This window comes from Plectropomus leopardus, chromosome 3 (assembly GCF_008729295.1).
Source record: "Plectropomus leopardus isolate mb chromosome 3, YSFRI_Pleo_2.0, whole genome shotgun sequence".
Lineage (NCBI taxonomy): Eukaryota > Metazoa > Chordata > Actinopteri > Perciformes > Serranidae > Plectropomus > Plectropomus leopardus.
In genome coordinates this window covers 6,011,152-6,029,136 of record NC_056465.1, presented here as the reverse complement: position 1 = coordinate 6,029,136, position 17,985 = coordinate 6,011,152, and the positions used below count along the sequence as shown (strand labels likewise).

At 38.1% G+C, this 17,985-nt stretch overlaps 2 protein-coding genes across 2 annotated transcripts; both read left to right on the top strand.

The window, feature by feature from the left end:
• Positions 1–417: 417 nt before the first annotated feature.
• Positions 418–9,589, top strand: LOC121941157 (alanine aminotransferase 2-like). Its single transcript, XM_042483882.1, has 11 exons — positions 418–516; positions 1,840–1,929; positions 2,016–2,124; positions 2,226–2,362; positions 3,761–4,004; positions 4,075–4,154; positions 4,255–4,391; positions 6,737–6,908; positions 7,528–7,683; positions 8,469–8,581; positions 9,408–9,589. Exons 1-11 carry the CDS (start codon positions 418–420, stop codon positions 9,496–9,498), a joined length of 1,428 nt encoding a protein of 475 aa, XP_042339816.1. The 3' UTR covers positions 9,499–9,589.
• An 859-nt stretch (positions 9,590–10,448) lies between these two features.
• LOC121941158 (proproteinase E-like) lies at positions 10,449–14,307 on the top strand. Its single transcript, XM_042483883.1, has 8 exons — positions 10,449–10,505; positions 11,417–11,505; positions 12,167–12,264; positions 12,371–12,496; positions 12,784–12,920; positions 13,108–13,250; positions 13,339–13,491; positions 14,142–14,307. The coding sequence occupies exons 1-8, from the start codon at positions 10,466–10,468 to the stop codon at positions 14,157–14,159; spliced, it is 804 nt and encodes a 267-aa protein (XP_042339817.1). The 5' UTR covers positions 10,449–10,465; the 3' UTR covers positions 14,160–14,307.
• The last annotated feature ends 3,678 nt before the right edge of the window (positions 14,308–17,985 follow it).

Genomic DNA, 17,985 nt, shown 5'->3' with positions numbered 1-17,985 from the left:
TTGTGAGGTCACACTGACATTGACCTTTGACCTTTTACCACCAAATTGTAATAAGTCTATTTTTATATAATAATATAGTTTTTTAAAAATTATATACATATACAAGTTCAGCCCTTATGGGGTCCACCTAAAATAAGAAAAAAAAAAGATAAAAAAAAAATGAATAAATTATATATGAAAGATCAGCCCCCATAGTGTCTGCTTGAAATTATAATCAAAAATCAAAACAAATGAATAGATTACACACATATGAAAGTTCTGCCTCTACTGTGTCTGCTTAAAATAAAAAAAACACAGATTTTGACCTTTGGACGGTTCCCGCCTCTTACACACGGGCTAACAGGTTTTGTTACATTACTGACCATCTGCAGGTCTCAGTGTTGAGCTTCTTTTTGAGACATTATCAGTCAGACAGAGATGATTTCTGTGCAGGAGGTTAACCCCATGGTTCTGGGGATCAGGGCCCTAACGGGCCTGCAGACTCTGGCTACAAGTATCACAGAGGAGATCAGACAGGTGAGTCACACAGGTGTGATACACCTGAACTAACCTGAGCTACATAAGAAGTTTCAATTCACTGCTGAAAAAAAGGAGAATAGAGAAGATTACAGTTGGAATTACAGGGTTCTCCAAGCTGTGTATCTGAAGGGTTTTTGTTTTTGTTTTTTTGTCAGAAATAACTGATAAAGCAATCTAAATATCAGCAGTGGAGTAAGACAAATTTAAATCATTTTCTTTATTTCTTTAAGTAGCAATTCTACAACTTGAAAACACAACATTAGCCTACAAGTAAAATTCCTGCCTTACATGTGATAACAGCAAAATGGTATTTGAGTTGAACAGGTGAATTACTTAAAAAGAATTCAACCTGTCAGCATTTAATCATTATACATATTGTATTATTACATTGCTGTTGCTGATGTATCAGCTAGTGGTTGATTTCATTTTAACTACTATTTCTTGGGTAGCTTAAGCTGTAACAGTGCATCACATAAAACTAAAACACATCTTAAGCATGAAATGTAGTGTATTAATATAGTTATGGATAAGTCTAAACTGTAAAGTGTAGTGAAGAAGAGTCAGTAGAAATTAAAATACTCAGGTAAAGTGAGTAGCAGAAGTAGTAGTAAATTCCTGATGGTCTGGTCAGCCAATTGGCCGCGAATGTCATATATAGCCAAGGTTCATAAAACCAATAAAAGAATAGGCAATGGTCCAAGGTAATTGTAAGGTTTTGAGATTGTTTTTTTTTCTTTTACAAGTTTTTTAACTATAACCCCAGTTCCTGTAAGTCAACATGCTGCAGTCTGTCATAATACAGAGGATATGACTCCAGTTTCTTCCAGAGAGCACAAAGTGCAGTCGAAATTCTTGTCTTCAGGCTGCTCCCATCAATGCCACCAAGTGTACAGAAAGAACAAATGTGCAAGTAAAAATGAGGAGGATAAGTATGCACTAAAGGGCTACTTATATCACGCTGAAAAACTGAGGCTAAAGACAGCAGGCCTGGGATAAAAAGTGCTCATCAATTACATTGATTACAACAAAGAATTTCGAAGGCTGTCCTTTGGGAGTGTTGTAATTTTCTGTAGCTTCTTGGCCCATGCTGTTAGCTACCTAATGGTTCCACTCATCAATCAATCTGTGTGAATGGTACCTTCCTTAGTCAAAACTAGGATCAAAAGATGCCCCGTCATATCACCTGGCCCAACTGGATCAACAGTCCTGTGGAAGGATGCCCCATATCAAACTGAAAACCCTTGGATCTTGCAATGTCCTGGTTGGAAAATACATCCAACCTGACTTTGTGTGTAATCCTGCTTTTTTTTTTCTTCTCAGGGAGTGAAGAAACCCTTTCAGCAGGTGATTGATGTCAGCTCAGGGGATCCCCACAAGGCAGGGATGAAACCTACCTCATTTGTTCGCCAGGTTGGTGTTTTATATTTTATCTGTGTGTGTGTGTGTGTGTGTGTGTGTGTGCCAGCTACAAACTGAGCCTGTCTGTGTCCTCTTAGGTCCTGGCAGCGTGTATTTACTCCAAGCTCCTAGAAGAAAAAAGCCTTCCTCTGGATGTCAGGCAGAGAGCACACATGCTTCTGGGGGCCTGCAATGGGGGGAGCCTGGGTGAGAATGTGTACAGATTTTAAAAAATTTGGCCCAAAATGGTTCATAGTACTCCTCTGACTTTGTTCTAATGGCTGATCTTATTAATTTGTCAATGACAGGCTCATACAGCCCAACCAGCCATGGTATACCACTTGTCAAGAAAAGCGTTGCTGAGTTTATCATGAGGCGGGATAATGGAGTGATTTCAAGCCCAGAAGACATCATCCTCTCCAGTGGTTCTCAGAAGTGTTTATCGGTATGATGACACAAAAACAGTCTGGAGTGTGATTATTAGAGTTACAACTGTAACTATATTATTGTGAGACTTAACATGCTTTATGTCCCTTATGATTAAACATTCATTAATCAGCTTAGGACCAAAGACAAAAATCACATTAATGTCAGCATGCTAACACAGTGTCAGTGCTAACTGATATTTACTGTGAACAACATACAGTAGCTTAGTGTTTTAACATGTTAACATTTGTGTAAAGAGCACCCTAAAATTCAGAACTTAGTTGGAAATTCAGCTTCGCTGGTCCACTGGTCTCAAAGTCAGTGTTTTTTTCTATGGGTTTTTCAGTTTGAAGCTTCAAGGTTTTGTTAAGGCTTTTGTGTTTGTTCTACAACATAATAAAATACATCAGTAAATACTCCACTAGAGATCTTTGAAGCTTTTATGTGTCTTAAAAAAAGTAATTGCTAACAAGTGGCTAAATTAGACTACACTGTTGTAGTAGTGACATTAAATCATGTGACCATGGTGTAGTTTGTTTATAGACATCTGCATCAGCCTACAGAAAAATATCATCACTGGAGCACTTTATTACAATGTCACGAATGTCTGTTCAATAATTGTTGAGACATTTCACAGTGGCACTAGAGTCAAGATCTAAAAGGTATGTAATGATGCTACAAAGTTTTATGCCTATCACTGAAAGATGTTGTCATTAGAGCTAGTACTCAATAATTTCTAGGTATCAACCAAATTAAACCATTACCAAGTCAAATAAAACTACTCTAGTACAATAAAATCTGCATTCGATCCTTTCTGTATCTACATCTACAAAAACATTACTTTTTGTATAGTTTGCTTGCAGCCAATTGTTTGACTTATTGCAATGTGTGACTGTACTGCTATCACAGCAGCTACAACCCTTACAATCTATGGTGTAGTGAAGTAGAGCACAGTGTATTTGGAGTTTACAGTTCAGCATGCCAAGAGGCCTTTAAATTATTTGAAAGTATGGCTATGAGTATGAGTGTGGCTTGAATGAAGTAGAACAAAAAGGTAGCAAATGAAGAACTCAATTGGTATTGGTAGTGATATTGCAATTTTTTAACAGTACCCAGCCCTATTAATAATAATAAATGGTATAAATGGTATAATGGTATAATGGTATAAATGGTATAAATGGTAATTATTTATCACATTTTTCTATTTAGGAATTTTGATTGTTTTATTTGAGCTTTTCAAGTCACAACTGTAAAGGTTGGAAATGCTAGGTCTGTTCAAACAACAATTGACACAGCAAGGATAAACAAAATAAGTTGAACACACTTGTATTCAATGCAAAAGTACTTTAATGTGGAATAAAAGCATATATTTTGTATTTTTCAAAGTATAAATTGTATTGTTCTTTATTGTGTTAAGTTGGTTTTGCACCTGATGGCCAGCGGGAAGGGTGAAACTCAGACAGGTGTGTTGGTTCCGATGCCCTGTCCACACACTCTGCCACCTCTGCTAGAAATGTCTGGAGTGACCCCGGTGCTGTACCAGCTGGTGGAGGACCAAGGCTGGGCTGTAGACCTGGACGAACTACATCGAGCTTTGAAGACCGCAAGGGAGCATTGCGAACCCAGAGCCATTTACATCAGCAACCCAGGAAACCCTACAGGTAAAAAACATACAGTTGCTATGAATGATCTACCAACTCTACTCTCTGATACAATTTTTTGCCCCTCTAGGTCATGTGCAAGACAGGAAAACAATAGAGGAGGTGATTCGTTTTGCTGCAACCGAGGGCCTCATGCTGTTGGCTGAAGAGGTAATTACAAGCTCCACAAGGAAACTAAAATCTAAAGGTTTTTGCATTAGTTTTCAGTCTCATTCAAGCTCCCTTTTTTATGTCATCTTGAACCTTCTAGGTGTACCAGGACAGCGTATATGGACCTGAGAAAGAGTTTATTTCCTATAAGAGAGTCCTGTTCCAGATGGAACAAGAGTATTCAGAGACAGTGGAGTTGATCTCCTTCCACTCCATATCCAGCGCCTGCATGGGAGAGTGAGTGTAACTAATGTTTCTTGAAGAAAAACCCTTCCTCAGCTTAACATGTGACCCCAACACTCAACCATAACGCGTGTGGCTGACCTCAGATGGTGGTTGCAAAGTCATATTTTCAGGAAGCAGAATACTCAATGTAAATGGCATTGAAAGCACTGAGCTCACAATGATTTGAAAGATATTTTCTTACTTTGTATCTTGTCATAAGGTAAGAAAATGACTAACAACACAGACAGACATGACTGTGTTCTTGTCGTAAAAATCGCCAATTACTAGATTTTTTCGTCATGCTCAGACAAAGAAAGTAGCAAAGAGAAACTGATTAAAAAATAAATGTAACTTTGGTGGGCTTTAACATATAAACATCAGGGGCGAAACGAGAGGAAATAGGAGAAGACAAGGAAAAAAATGACTTACCTTGTGTCTAAGAAATTACAACAAAAAATGCATTTCAAAATAAAAGTAATGCTCCTCAGATTACAGTTACATTAAGCTAAGGAAAGCATTTTAAGTGATATCCGATAGTTTTTATGTAATGCCAGTACCCTTGTTGCAATTAAGGCACGGATAATGATCAATTATCAATTTTGGCCAATTCAAATGGTTAAGGTTACGGAAATACCATAGTTTGGATTATATATTAACAAAGTCACCATGACATGAGACAGTTTTTTCTTTAGGAAATATGCAACCAAACCAGTCTTTCCCTGTTTTTAGAGTAGATCAGATTTAGATGTACTGTCTCAGAGGGATATTTGTTTTTACAACCAAACCAAGCCTGGTCAAAGACCAACATTCACCTGGACCATAAAAAAGGTTGCCATTGAATCAAATAAACGTATTGTATATGTAGCTATAAAAAGAATAACTGCACCTTCTTCAGCCAAAGAGAATACAAGCAGTATCTTTTTTACCAGTACTCCAACCATGTAAGTTGTTTCTGCCCTCTAATACCCCTTAGAAATGTGTGTAACATTGTGAAATCATCACAGTTCAACAAAAACTACTTTGGTAGGTTTAAGCAAAAATGGTCTATAATCCACCCCAATTTGTACACATCCCATGTATTTTGAAAGGCTATGATCACGTGACCAGTGTGCTGATGGTGGTAATAAAGGAAACAGTGTTGAGCAGTTTTGTAAGGAGGCAGGTTAGGGTGGTGGATGGGTCATAAAAATCTAGACTTTCCCCTGGGTTTTTACCATGGAGATACATGTTCAGAGCCATGTAAAGTTTAGATGAACTCTGAGCATGTCTTCACCATGTTTCTTTTACTAAACCTAACCTACTAATACCTGTCCTGACCTTTCCTGTATCTGTGCCATGTGGGTTTTGCCAAAGGCCCACCCTTTTAAGGAGACTAGCTGAAAGTACTGAGTCTATGTACTACAAAAGAGAAGTCGCTGATTGGATCTGTTTTTCACAAAATATCTCCGAAACATTCTGACACTTAATTGCCATTCTCACATAAACAACTTGAGAGAAAATTAACTTTGTTTGAGACCTGCCTCTGTCTCAGCAACCCACTCTCATGAGATCTGACAATAACTGATATCATCTTGAACTGGGTTGTTATGAGATTTTTAGATTTCAGTTGGGGCAAATGGGGCATCAAAATAAGGTGTAAACATTAAATGTGTACTGTAGCCCAGACAATATTTTAAAATCTGATTTCATCCAACTACTTGGAATTTACAAAACTTCCAAATGAGGTGGGGGGATGGGGGAAAGAAGGGAGTGGATCCATGTAGGAGGCAAAAAGTGTTAACGTTTTCGTACCATTGGCCCAGCTTGTAATGTGATATTTTTGCAACATAAAATGGGTAGTTTGGTATCCTACAAAAAAAGCAAGTTCAAATGTTTGCATGATAACCTACAAATTAGCATCTCATGAATGAAGTTACATCCTTAACATACAGTTATGTAATGCAGAACATTTTCAGAGGTTAGGTTTAGACATTAAACGTTACTATGGTTGGGTTTAGAAAAAGAATCATAGTTTGGTTTAAAATAAGTATGTTTATTACTAATATCATGTGACATATGATACATATGGTACTTAGTTAAAATAGTTCTGTGAGTTTTGGTTTCATATGGGACACAAACAGCAGTCTCCTGGGTGAAAGACCAGTGTTTGTTTGACAGAGTCATTCATCCCATCTGCCTCTATAGATGGACTTTCTCACGCTTTCGGCTATATCACCTGACTTCCTCTTTTGCTTCTGTCATAATTACTAACACTAATATGGTTCTTAATAAGCTGCTTTTTCAAATGACCTATGTGATCATTTTTGGAAAACAGGTGGCTGTAGACTCATTTCATGCTGTGCTCACCTTGTGTTTAGGTGCGGTCTGAGAGGAGGATATATGGAGGTGATTAACATGGACCCAGCGGTAAATACGTTTTTAAGAAATATGCAGGCAACTTGCAGCTCCTCTACTTTGCCACAGCTTGCTTTGGAGGTCATGGTCAATCCACCCACACCTGAAGACCCTTCCAATCAAACATTCTCACAGGTAAGGGAACATTTCATCCAGAAGGATTACTGGCACAGTCTCTCACAGAATGCTGCTATAAACATTTAAAAGTAGCATAAATGCAACACCTTTGTCATCACACGTTTGTCTGTGAATTAGTGAGCAGGATATTTCAAAAACTGGTGAATAGATTTTATTGCTTATTATTATGTATTGTTCATCCCATTATTTAGATTGATTTGTTTTTAGTTATGGCTTAGATTACACCTCTTGCAATTATCAGGCTCACTAACTCCATTGTCCATTACTGTGTGCATTTCAATGAATTTCAAAGAAACTCTTTCTATTTTTAACCAATAAGTGAAATTAATTCAAACAGTAAAGTGGCCTTTGCAGATGTCTGCCCCCTTAAAAGTTTTTTTTTTTTTTTTTTAATTGTATCCACTGTTTTTTCATGCTCAAATTGTTACAGTAAAGCTGCAGAGATAAAGACAATGAGCTGAAATGTGATGAAATGCTCTGCCTTGTGGAGCTGCGGGAAACTGCAGAGTGGTGTGATAATTCTATTTTACTTTCAGAAAAGATTTTGAGGGGCAGTCCAGGCTTATAGCTTGTTTGTTTTCACACCCAGTTTTTGTACTTTTTTTCTCAATTGAAGGAGATTCTTCACTATCAGACAACTCTGTCCCAGAACGCTCAGCGTGCTTGTGAGTTCCTGAACAATCTACCAGGGATGAACTGCCAATCAGCGACAGGAGGAGTCTTTCTTTATCCCCGTCTGCATTTACCACCTCAGTTTATAGAGGAGGCAGAGGTGAGGAATCATCTCCTCTGGACCACAAGTCTTCAAATTTAACTATAGTTTGTGGCTGTAGTGCTTTTAATATAAGTTAGGGACTGTGCTTTATTTACCAGAGTGTAAGGCTGGCTTGGGCATGAGGTCATTTTTGTCAATATCATGACCTTCCCTGGAGCTACAGATATTTTTATTGAGCCTCCCTGAATGACTGGGGGGAAAATATCTTCCACAGTTTCTGGCTACGATAAATGGTGTGATTTGGGAAATATTTAAAGGAAACATACCTTTAAAACCATCATGTGGGTTTTGTGTTTTAAGGGTATTTGAATTCAATACAAAATATGACCACTCACAGTTGAATGTCCCTCCCCTAAGCCAAATATTAAAACATAACTCTCCCCTCCCTCCCCAGTGCGACTGATCTAAAGCGCCTCCCCCATTTAACACCAACACCTCCCCTCTCATAAATAATGAACAGTCCTTTTGTTATATTTTTTGAGGCTGCACTGGATTGGTTTACATCAAGTCAAACTCTTCAGTTATAAATGTAAAAATAGTATGTGCCATACTTAAAGTTAACAAAATAATAATTTAATAATTGTATCTTATATGTTTTCTGATGTGTCAAACAGGCACGCATTTCTGCCATTATTTATTTCTAAAGTCTAAAATCACAGGTATCACCGGTGACACAAAACATTATTGAATAGAAATTACTCTTGTGCATAGAATCTCACACTATGCATGGAAAACCTATGATTTTAGCAGTCATTTGATTGACATGCTCTCATTAATTTCAGATGTTAGGAGTGGAGGCAGATGTGCTTTACTGCCAGAGGTTACTGGAGGAGGAGGGTGTGTGTTTGGGAGCCGGCTGTGAGAATGGACAGAACGATCAAAACTACCACATCAGGTAAGAAAAACAACTACTTGTTACTTGAGTGTTCAACCTTCAGAGAGAGGAAACATGTTCAATACGAGAATACTTTTGGAAAGAGAGGGCAGTTCCAGAAAGTAAAAGCATTATTAAAACAAGTAAAGTTGTGAAAAGTGACATTAACACAGTAACAGTTGTAACCACTTACAATATTTTGAGAAAACAAGGAAATTTTGAATACTGAAAGCTTAAAACTGATGATAGTTGGTATAGAAAGGTCACCATAGGAAGTTGAGGACCTTTTTGGAAAATCAGTGATACTTTTGGAGAGTTTTTCTGGCAGGTTTTGGTTAAATCAGGACATTAAATCAAGAGCCTTTGTTACATTCTCATTTATACACTTTTTTTTTCATCAATATTTTACTAAACTTTTTTTCCACTTAAAATGCCACCTTTGGTCATCAAATCAAATGTCTTGTAAACATATGTATATATAAAACAAACATTACTAAATAATAATAATAATAATAATAATAATAATAATAATAATAATATAACATAAATAAAAAAGTAATTCTAAGAAAAAACATAACAAAACAAAAAACAAATAAACAAATGAACAGATTTAACTTTCTTGTATATTTTCTCACGAGGTTATTGTTGTGAAATGGTGTGTGTTGCTGTGCAAATAAATGAATGATCGTGATTATTATCTCATTCAGCCTTTATGCAAACCAAACCATTAGAAAACCAGCATTTCCAGACTGTGAGATGACAGAATGTAAACTCTTGCCTGAGGACTAGCTAAGCTGTGATACCTGTTGAGCAATTATTAACACTTTGTGTGTTATTTTCCCCACAGGCTGTGTGTTTTGGCTCCTCCTGCCACCCTCGAGGAGGTCTTGGCACGACTTCGCTCTTTCCACCTGCACCTGCTGGACAGATTTCCCTGACACAAGTTTCAAGGACACACTTTGGGGAAAAATATCACTGCATGGTTTACATGGATTTCTCACACTTACAGGAACGGTTTTAGTGTTTTAACTGCAAATCTTTTAAAATTAAAATTGTCATTAAAATAATAACTTATTTCTTTATCCCTTAAAGACTAAAATATAATTGTATAATTTTACTTAATATATACTTGATTCTGTATAATAGTGTGTGAAACAGAAAATGTAAGCAATTAAATGACACTGAGTTTTCCAGAGAATTCTGCAGAACATCCTCACCTCCATACTTAACAGTACAATAAACACAATCAATAAAGGTTCTTTGAAATATTAATAAGGCATGATTTTATTTGATTTCACTTTGTTATCAGGATATTTTTATCCCTCTGTGCCAGTGATAGTTCTGGCCAGAGGCATTATGTTTTCGGGGTTGTCTGTCCCTCTCATCCTCGTGGATGCGATATGTCAAGAGACCTTTGAGGAAATTTCTTTCAGTTTGGCACAAATATCCACTTAGATTCAAAGACATAGTGACTAGATTTTGGTTGTCAAAGGTCAAGGCAACTGTGACCTCATCCATGAATGAGATAGCGCAAGAACGACTTGAGGGAATTTTTTCCCCAGCCCCATGTTTCTGAAAGTATTTAGTGTTAAATTATAGCAATGATTGGGTTCATTGATCACTTTATATGTTACTGTACACTTCCACCCTCTTGGGTTAAGTACTGATTATCCCCCAAAATCTTTTAAAGTCAAATATTTTGTCATATTTCTGTACACGTGTTGATTTGTTCTGGCTGTGGAGGGGTTGTCTGAGGACAAGTGAAACAGATGCAGCATAGAACACAAATTCCCAGGTCAAAGACTGGACTGTGTGTATTTGTGTCTGCGTTTGTTTCTGATTATTGTTGAATTTTGAGGGTATAAAAGCAGTATGACGCACTCAGACAGAGCACTCTGAGGAATCATGATGAAAGTGGCCCTTGTCCTGCTGTTTGCTGCCTATGGTGAGTCTCATCTGCCTGATTTAAAGAGGGGCACCTCCATGTATAGCAAGGTTTGAGTCAAAGGGTGAGCCTAATGTTATTCTGTATTTTCATCATTATTAACATATCCCATGAAAAGACCAACATCAACAATGGGTTTGTCCATCTCTCAGTACTTTCTGACTTCCCCAGCCTGTCTGTGGCTCTCTGCCCAAAGCCCACTGGTTCCTCCTTAAGACAAAAAATAAAACTGAATAAAAGGTTTAATTTAAAAAAAAAAAAGAAAAGAAAATGGTAAATAATTCCTAATAAAACTGTCCACTGCACTTTTGAGCAATTATTACTCAAACAGGAGGAAATGGTGCATTTGTTGGAGACTATTTTCACCAGCAGATGAATTCACATTTGGTGCTTTAGTGAGTGTTTGGGGCAGCAAGACAGACAGTGAATGTGGGATTTATTCACATTAAGCCCCAATGTGTGACTTAATCCCTCCATGCATTACAGTGGCATTTGGTCACAATGGTGCCCATTACAAGCCATGCATGCAAAATATAATTTCTAGTTTTTACTTCTTATCCTCTAGCAGGTTGTATTTTTAAAATGTTTTATGTACTTTTACAGATGTTTGTGCAGAATATACTATCAAAAAATAAATAAATAAATAAAAAATCTCCATAATGCCAAAACTTGGTTTCACCTCATTTTAACAATTTCTAGTTCTTAGCAGACAGTGGACATCATTCAGACCGCTACAATACCATTAATTATGCTTGTTGCTGCAGATAAAGTTTTCACAAGAAAAGCAACCCAATCACAGAGAAAGATACCCAGTGCTGAGGTAAAAAATGGGCTAACAGCAAGTGTTACAGCTCTCACTGTCAGAGCTGAGTTGTAGCAGCCTTCGTAACCTCCAGTTCTCTGTGGTCCAGCTCACGGGTGTGGCAGACCCAGCTATCCCCCCTCAGTGAGCCGTGTTGTGAACGGGGTGGATGCCAGACCCTTCAGCTGGCCCTGGCAGGTGAGGTCATAATGATCAGGCTCTTTGGCAACATGAAAGATATCCTATGAGGTCCTACAGAGCTGCTTAGCATAATATTATATAAAATCGCATCTGTTTCATTGTTGACAATGTTGCAGATAAGTAAGCAGGTATACTACATACTGAATATGTTAATAATGGAATTAGTTTTGAGCAATGCCCTCTTAAGAGTTACAGTAAAATACAGAAATAAAATGACCACACAGAGTATAAAAGAGGGGAAACACACCCAACAACTGTTAATTTTAATCTTTATTTTTACAATAATGCATACTAAACAGAACAGTATAATACAAAAAAAGGTTTGTAATTCTGTATATCTGTCTCAGTTTAATCTAATCATTTTAGTTTGGTTGCAAACTCCAAAGAGTGACATTTCAAAAAAGCCCAGATCATGACTCTGATCAAATGTATTCAAGAACAGCTTAATTTACTAAACAACATGGTTACTTATGGTGGTTGAATACGTTTTCAGGTTATTAAGGATCCGCATGAAGGATTTAGTGTCATCTGGTGGTGAGAATTGAGATTGCAAATACTCAGGTCAAGTATTTCAATCTTGTACTTTGTTACTTTTTCAGCAGTGGTTGCTTATTAATACTGATTTTTGGTTTCCGCATGACTGTTGCTGTGTGGTCAGATCTCTCTGCAGTATCGCAGCGGCTCTTCGTTCCGTCATACCTGTGGAGGCACCCTGCTCGCTCCCAACTGGGTCCTGACTGCTGGGCACTGCATCGGGTGGGTCACACTCTACTCCCATACTCTGTGTACTTTTATCTCATGACATGAGATGAAGGTTTGATCCAAAGTGTATGTACATATATACTGTGTATGTGTGTGTCAGACCTCGTACCTATCGTGTGGTACTGGGCGAGTACGACATCACCAAAGAGGAGGGCTATGAGCAGTACAGAGATGTGGAGAAAATTGTTGTTCATCCTCACTGGGATGAAAACTGTCTGTCTTGTGGGTAAGTGAATAAAATTCCTCCATACAGCTGTCCTTAGCTGATGTTTCTAATGGAAAAACAGCTGCACAGAAACGTTTTAGTAACATATTTATGATTTTTCGGCCAGCTTATTGGGCAGTTCATTTAACACATTTCTTTTTTCAAAGAAATAATCAAAGTTGCGTTTTGGGGGGAAATGTTTTCATGTTTTTGTTTATATCATTAACGATACCTCAGTTTGTTTCTGTCTATAAGAAGTTTCTCTGTGTTTCAATATATATATATATATTTTTTTTTTTTTTGCGTAGTAATGACATTGCCATGATCAAACTTGCCTCGCCTGCCATTCTGAGCGACAAGGTGCAGCCCTCCTGCGTGCCAGAGAGCGGAGAGATCGTTCCTCACGAATATCCCTGCTACATCACGGGCTGGGGAAGAGTCTACAGTGAGTGTTATGTCACAACACTCTGACTCTAATCTACTATGATCCTGAATTTAACTTCAAAATTATTAGAAAAAAAGTTTTAGTTTTTAGTTTTTTTCTCCTTTTTGCAAGTTTAAGTAATTTTTGTTGTAGTTAGGAATCAGGCCAATGTGTCCAGGTTTCAGAGGGTTAATTCTGTTTCTTGCAGGCGATGGTCCAATCGCCTCTAAGCTCCAGCAGGCTCTCCTGCCTGTGGTCGGCCACAGCGTGTGCAGCAGCAGCGACTGGTGGGGCGGCACCGTGAAGCCCACAATGATCTGTGCTGGCGGTGACATCCGCTCTGGCTGCCATGTAGATATGCACCGCTCCCTCCATCACATGTTCATTTCTGTGCTCCATCAGTCTGTTGCCTGCACTTGTCCTCTGTGTGTCCCTGCAGGGAGATTCAGGAGGCCCTCTGAACTGTAAGGGCAGTGATGGCAGGTGGTACGTGCAGGGGGTGACCAGCTTCGTCTCCTCTCTAGGATGCAACACCCCTAACAGGCCCACTGTGTTCACACGCACATCTTCCTTCACCAAGTGGATCAGTGACGTGAGTTTCCTTCAGAGTAAAAGCATAATAAAGCATAACAAACAGCAATAAATTCACAAAAAGAGCCAGCGTATATAGATGGGCTTGTAGTTCACGATTTAAGAAATATCAATATTTTTAGCTCCTCTCAGTTTTACTCCATTCATTGTTTTTGATTTAATTTAATGTTCTGAAACCTGAGAAAATTGGCTTTATTTCCATCAACATGAGGAAAAAGCAAGAAGCTTAACAACACATAGCCCAAAAATTGGCAAAAAAGGAAAAATGTTAATAGAAAATTACCAATATATATAAGCCAAAAAGACCTAGAATTATGCTGAAAATAATTTTTAAAAAGTTTTATTTTATATCAGATTTTTTCTGTAACATGATCTTTAATATAAAATTATTATAATCAGAAATGTAATTTTATGTGCATTTGTCACTATTTTGAATAATGTTCTTGTAATATATTTTTTAACCCATATTCAGATCGCTTCCTTGTCAGTTTACCTAAATCTGTGGCTACAAGAATACAAAAGTAAAAACTGTATGGCACATCAGAAGGAAAGAGCAGTTTCTTCTTGTGGCCTGCAAAGTTTATTTGCTAACTTGGAATGTCAGTAAATCTAACTTTTATCTCTGATTTTTCCTTTTTCAAAATCTTTCAGACCATGCTGCAGCAATGAGGACCTGGCACCTTTTTATTGTCAATAAATCCATTTGACATCCAGTTTTCTTTTTTTTGTTAAACCCAAGCTGTGTAATTCTGACTTTACACCTCAGGCAGGGTTCCATTACACTAGAAAAGCAATGCTAAAAATAAAAAAAAACAAAGCAACTTATTTGTGGTTTTTTAAGCTTCAAAATTTTGCATACCCAATAGCAAACATGATATGAACCTTATAATTAAAAACACCTTAACTGATAATAATCAGTTATCACACAGTATGTAAGGAAATATACTGTAAATAACTCTAGGATTTTAGGTCATTTCTAGGAATTTGGGACATATATAGGATTTCAGGACATTAGGAGTGTAGCTCAGAACTGTATCTGGGGGTGCAGGCGATTCTCCACTGGCACTGTTTTTGATAAACAAGCACTATTTTGATGCTGTTTTGTGCACTCTAAAACATTATGTATACTAAAAGTACAAAAACAACTCCCAGTGATTTAAAAAAATTTTTGTATTATGAATTAGAAAATGATTTAGAGGCCACCCGGCATCATATCAGGAGCCAGATTTGGCCTGCACACCATAAGTTGGGTATCACTGCACAGGTTTTTGTACTGTACCTGGAGACTGTCTTAACACAAAGTCTAAAATCATCGGAGCTCACTTAAACCCTAAACCAATGCTGTGTACTGGAGGAACTGAAGGTGATGCATTTTCAGTGAATCACCACAGGGTGACAGTGTAGCCTCTGCAGTTGATAAGCAGATGCAGGTAAAAGTGGTTTTGTTTTCTGAAAGAGGAGGAAGCAACAATCATATAGACTCAAATGTGTCCTGAAGACAAAGGAAACAAAAATATTTCATTCTGCACATCAGACAAATCAAACTGCAAATGACTTTTCATCTTAACCTCAGAACCCCCCAGAAAAGATCTTTTAGGTAGGGCAACACATGAAGAGGTGTAATCTCTCTCTCTTCACACACGCACACACACACACACACACCGTAGAGACAAAGAATAAAGTGAAAAATAGCAGCTGGCTTTGTCCTCGTCTGGGGGGACTCCTCCAGCCTTTAGCCGCCTGGAGTCGAGCCCAGCGAGTGAATAAGTGAGCTCCAGATCACAGGCCATTGGCTGGCTGCTCATTACTGAACGATGCATTAAATCCTTGGCTGTAAATAATGTGATAACTGCTGTTCGGGGCTCTTCGTTACCCACAGGAACTGGCGGCCATCTTTCCTGCTCCATTTCTCTCTTTATCACTCACTCCCTCCATCCTTTCACAATAAGTAGAGTTCAGTTTTGCACATGCTATGTAATTATTCCACTCCAGTTGCTCCGGGGAGAGAGGGAGAGAGGGAGAGAGAGAATGAGAGGGCTCATTCCTCAAAAGCAAAGCCCCCACAATCCACTCCCTCCCCCATCCTCCCCTGTCTCCATCCAGCCTCCACCGCTCCGCTCAGGGTGCTCTGCTGCAGGAGGGGAAACCACAGCATCATTTACAAGGCTTCACAGAAACCCAGCGTCAGCAGCTTTACAGGGGAGAAAACCGAGGCAGCAAATAAACACTCTTAAGATTCAACTGCACACACACACACACACACACACACACACACACGAGGAGGGACAGTAAACGTATAAGATGTAATGCAAGTATATGTCTGCACACTGATGACTATGTGATGTTAACTCTATAACCTCTATAACCTGAGCAATTTGGTTTGATTTCTCTTAATTTTTTAAAATTAAAAATAAAAAAATAAAATAAAAACAATAAAAGTATCTATCTTTTTTTCTGAAGGCTTATTTCAAATATATTATTTTAAATATAGATTTCCTGATTTCTTCCCTCAGTGATTTTCTCTCTCACTCACTTTCTTAAAAGGCAATTTTCAGGTGATTTCTTTGTCACTTTAACTGGTTGTTTTGCAGTTTGTGAGACACTTCATGCTAAATTGCTGATTTCATTGTTTGTGTGTGTGTGTGTGTGTGTGTGTGTGTTTTGATAAATCAAACCAATTTGTCCATGTTTCAGAGGTTTAAATACTTGTGAAAGGTGTCTGAATGCAGCACAAGAAAACTGATCCAGGGTTCAAAGGATTAAAATGCCTGTAAACATCTGACAGAACAGGCATTTGGGGGTCTTGGTGTTGTTTTTGCTAAATGCACCAAGCGGCATTGATGAAGTGCATTTGTGAACCAGTTTCTTTGTTTCAGGATCAAGAGACAAATCTGTCTGTTGCACAAGATTGAATTTTGTAGTGTACATTCAAATCCTCAACAGCATGTAGAAAAGCGTTTACACACTAAAGTCTCACTTTTTGTTTGATTGCATAAGAGCTTTCAGCACAGACTTTCTTCAGATACACAGCCAAACCAGACAGAAAGGACAACTAGCTCCATATCTAGACATGGCAGTAATTTGCCACCAATGCAAAACATCTGTTTCCCCAGCACAAGACCTCACACACAAGGATGCTGTAGTCTGATGAGATGTATGGACAACAAAAACCAGGCGATAAATAAAATAAAATGATTTTGCACACAGACATGATTTAATAATGGTGTAAACAAAATTATAATTTCTTTAAAAATTTTAAGCTTTAATGTCAGCTTTAAACTTGTATTCAGGTTGCAAGTTCCTTACTAGTGTCTTTCATCCTTTGAGATAAGAAAGTTCATCTAATGAATAAGTAACTTTACTTAAACGTCTTGGTGATTAAACACATATTTCATAAATTGATGTTTCTTAAAAACATTTTATTGACAAAATATTTCAACTTCTTCTTCTCCTGTATATTTTAGAGTCACCCCCCCACTTTTTCGATTTGGTTGATGGATGTGTGTTTTCTTGCAGAAGACCTGAAATGGCCTAATACATACAGAATTAGTTTTCGTGGCGGCCTAATCACCGTAATAACATTCAATGGCAATCTGTTGTAAATTTCTCTAGTTTGTGCCAATGTTGCTATGTAACTGAGCCGTCATTTGGATGCCCCTTTTAATTTTTCCTTATGTGTTTTCTCTGGTTCCTCAAATGCAATTAGATCCTCATGTTAATCCAATCCCCAACCCCGATTGTCTGCCTGTTTGTTTGGCCATCTGCCTGCTGACCTGCCTGCCTGCCTGGATTTCCACTGACATGATGGCAGCTAACACACGTACAGTGCAGACGATCTGATGCACCTCACTGTAAACACGCTATACAAACAGGAGGTGACATACGAACACGGGAATAAGCCATCAGCGGGCACTGGGTGTGCGGGAACAAACTATACGTGCTGTCAGAGAGGAGGCGTGCTCCTCCTCTGAGGAGATACAGCGGGAGCTCGCAAGCTGTCGTGATGCTCACCATGGCGACCGGACAGGACAGCCTGCTTGTTTTCATTCTCCTCATCTCTCTATTCTCTCCTACACCTCGCTTTTGTCTGTCTTTTAGTGTATTTTTCGTCTGTACTTTATTGTTCATGTTTTACCTTCTCTCTGTAACAATGACACAAGTATGAAATGTCTCATCTCCTGTTTCAAGTTCACTTTTTGCCCACATTGTTTTGTACCAGTTAACCCCACAATGTATTACACAGAGTGCTACAGGCATTGACCTGTGAGCTCATTAAGGAACCCCCTACTACATATATTGTATAAAATTGAGCTGCGTATTAAACCAGGCCTAAAATCATGCATACAGTGGCTTAAAGTGCCATTTAAAAACCCTTGATACCCTTTTATTGGCAGATTGATCATGTTTATTTCTGAAGGGTGGACAGTTTTTCAGAGTCTCTTTCCTTCAAAGTTACTAAACAATCCATTGTGTGTCACAGGAATGTCTATATGCT

Bases quoted from the DNA above. Each gene is read 5' to 3' on its own strand.
- LOC121941157 (XM_042483882.1), top strand. From the start codon at position 418: ATGATTTCTGTGCAGGAGGTTAACCCCATGGTTCTGGGGATCAGGGCC. The intron at 517-1,839 runs GTGAGTCACACA...TTTTCTTCTCAG, and splicing joins TCACAGAGGAGATCAGACAG to GGAGTGAAGAAACCCTTTCA. The intron at 4,005-4,074 runs GTAAAAAACATA...TTGCCCCTCTAG, and splicing joins CAACCCAGGAAACCCTACAG to GTCATGTGCAAGACAGGAAA.
- LOC121941158 (XM_042483883.1), top strand. From the start codon at position 10,466: ATGATGAAAGTGGCCCTTGTCCTGCTGTTTGCTGCCTATG. The intron at 10,506-11,416 runs GTGAGTCTCATC...TCTGTGGTCCAG, and splicing joins CCTGCTGTTTGCTGCCTATG to CTCACGGGTGTGGCAGACCC. The intron at 12,265-12,370 runs GTGGGTCACACT...TGTGTGTGTCAG, and splicing joins ACTGCTGGGCACTGCATCGG to ACCTCGTACCTATCGTGTGG.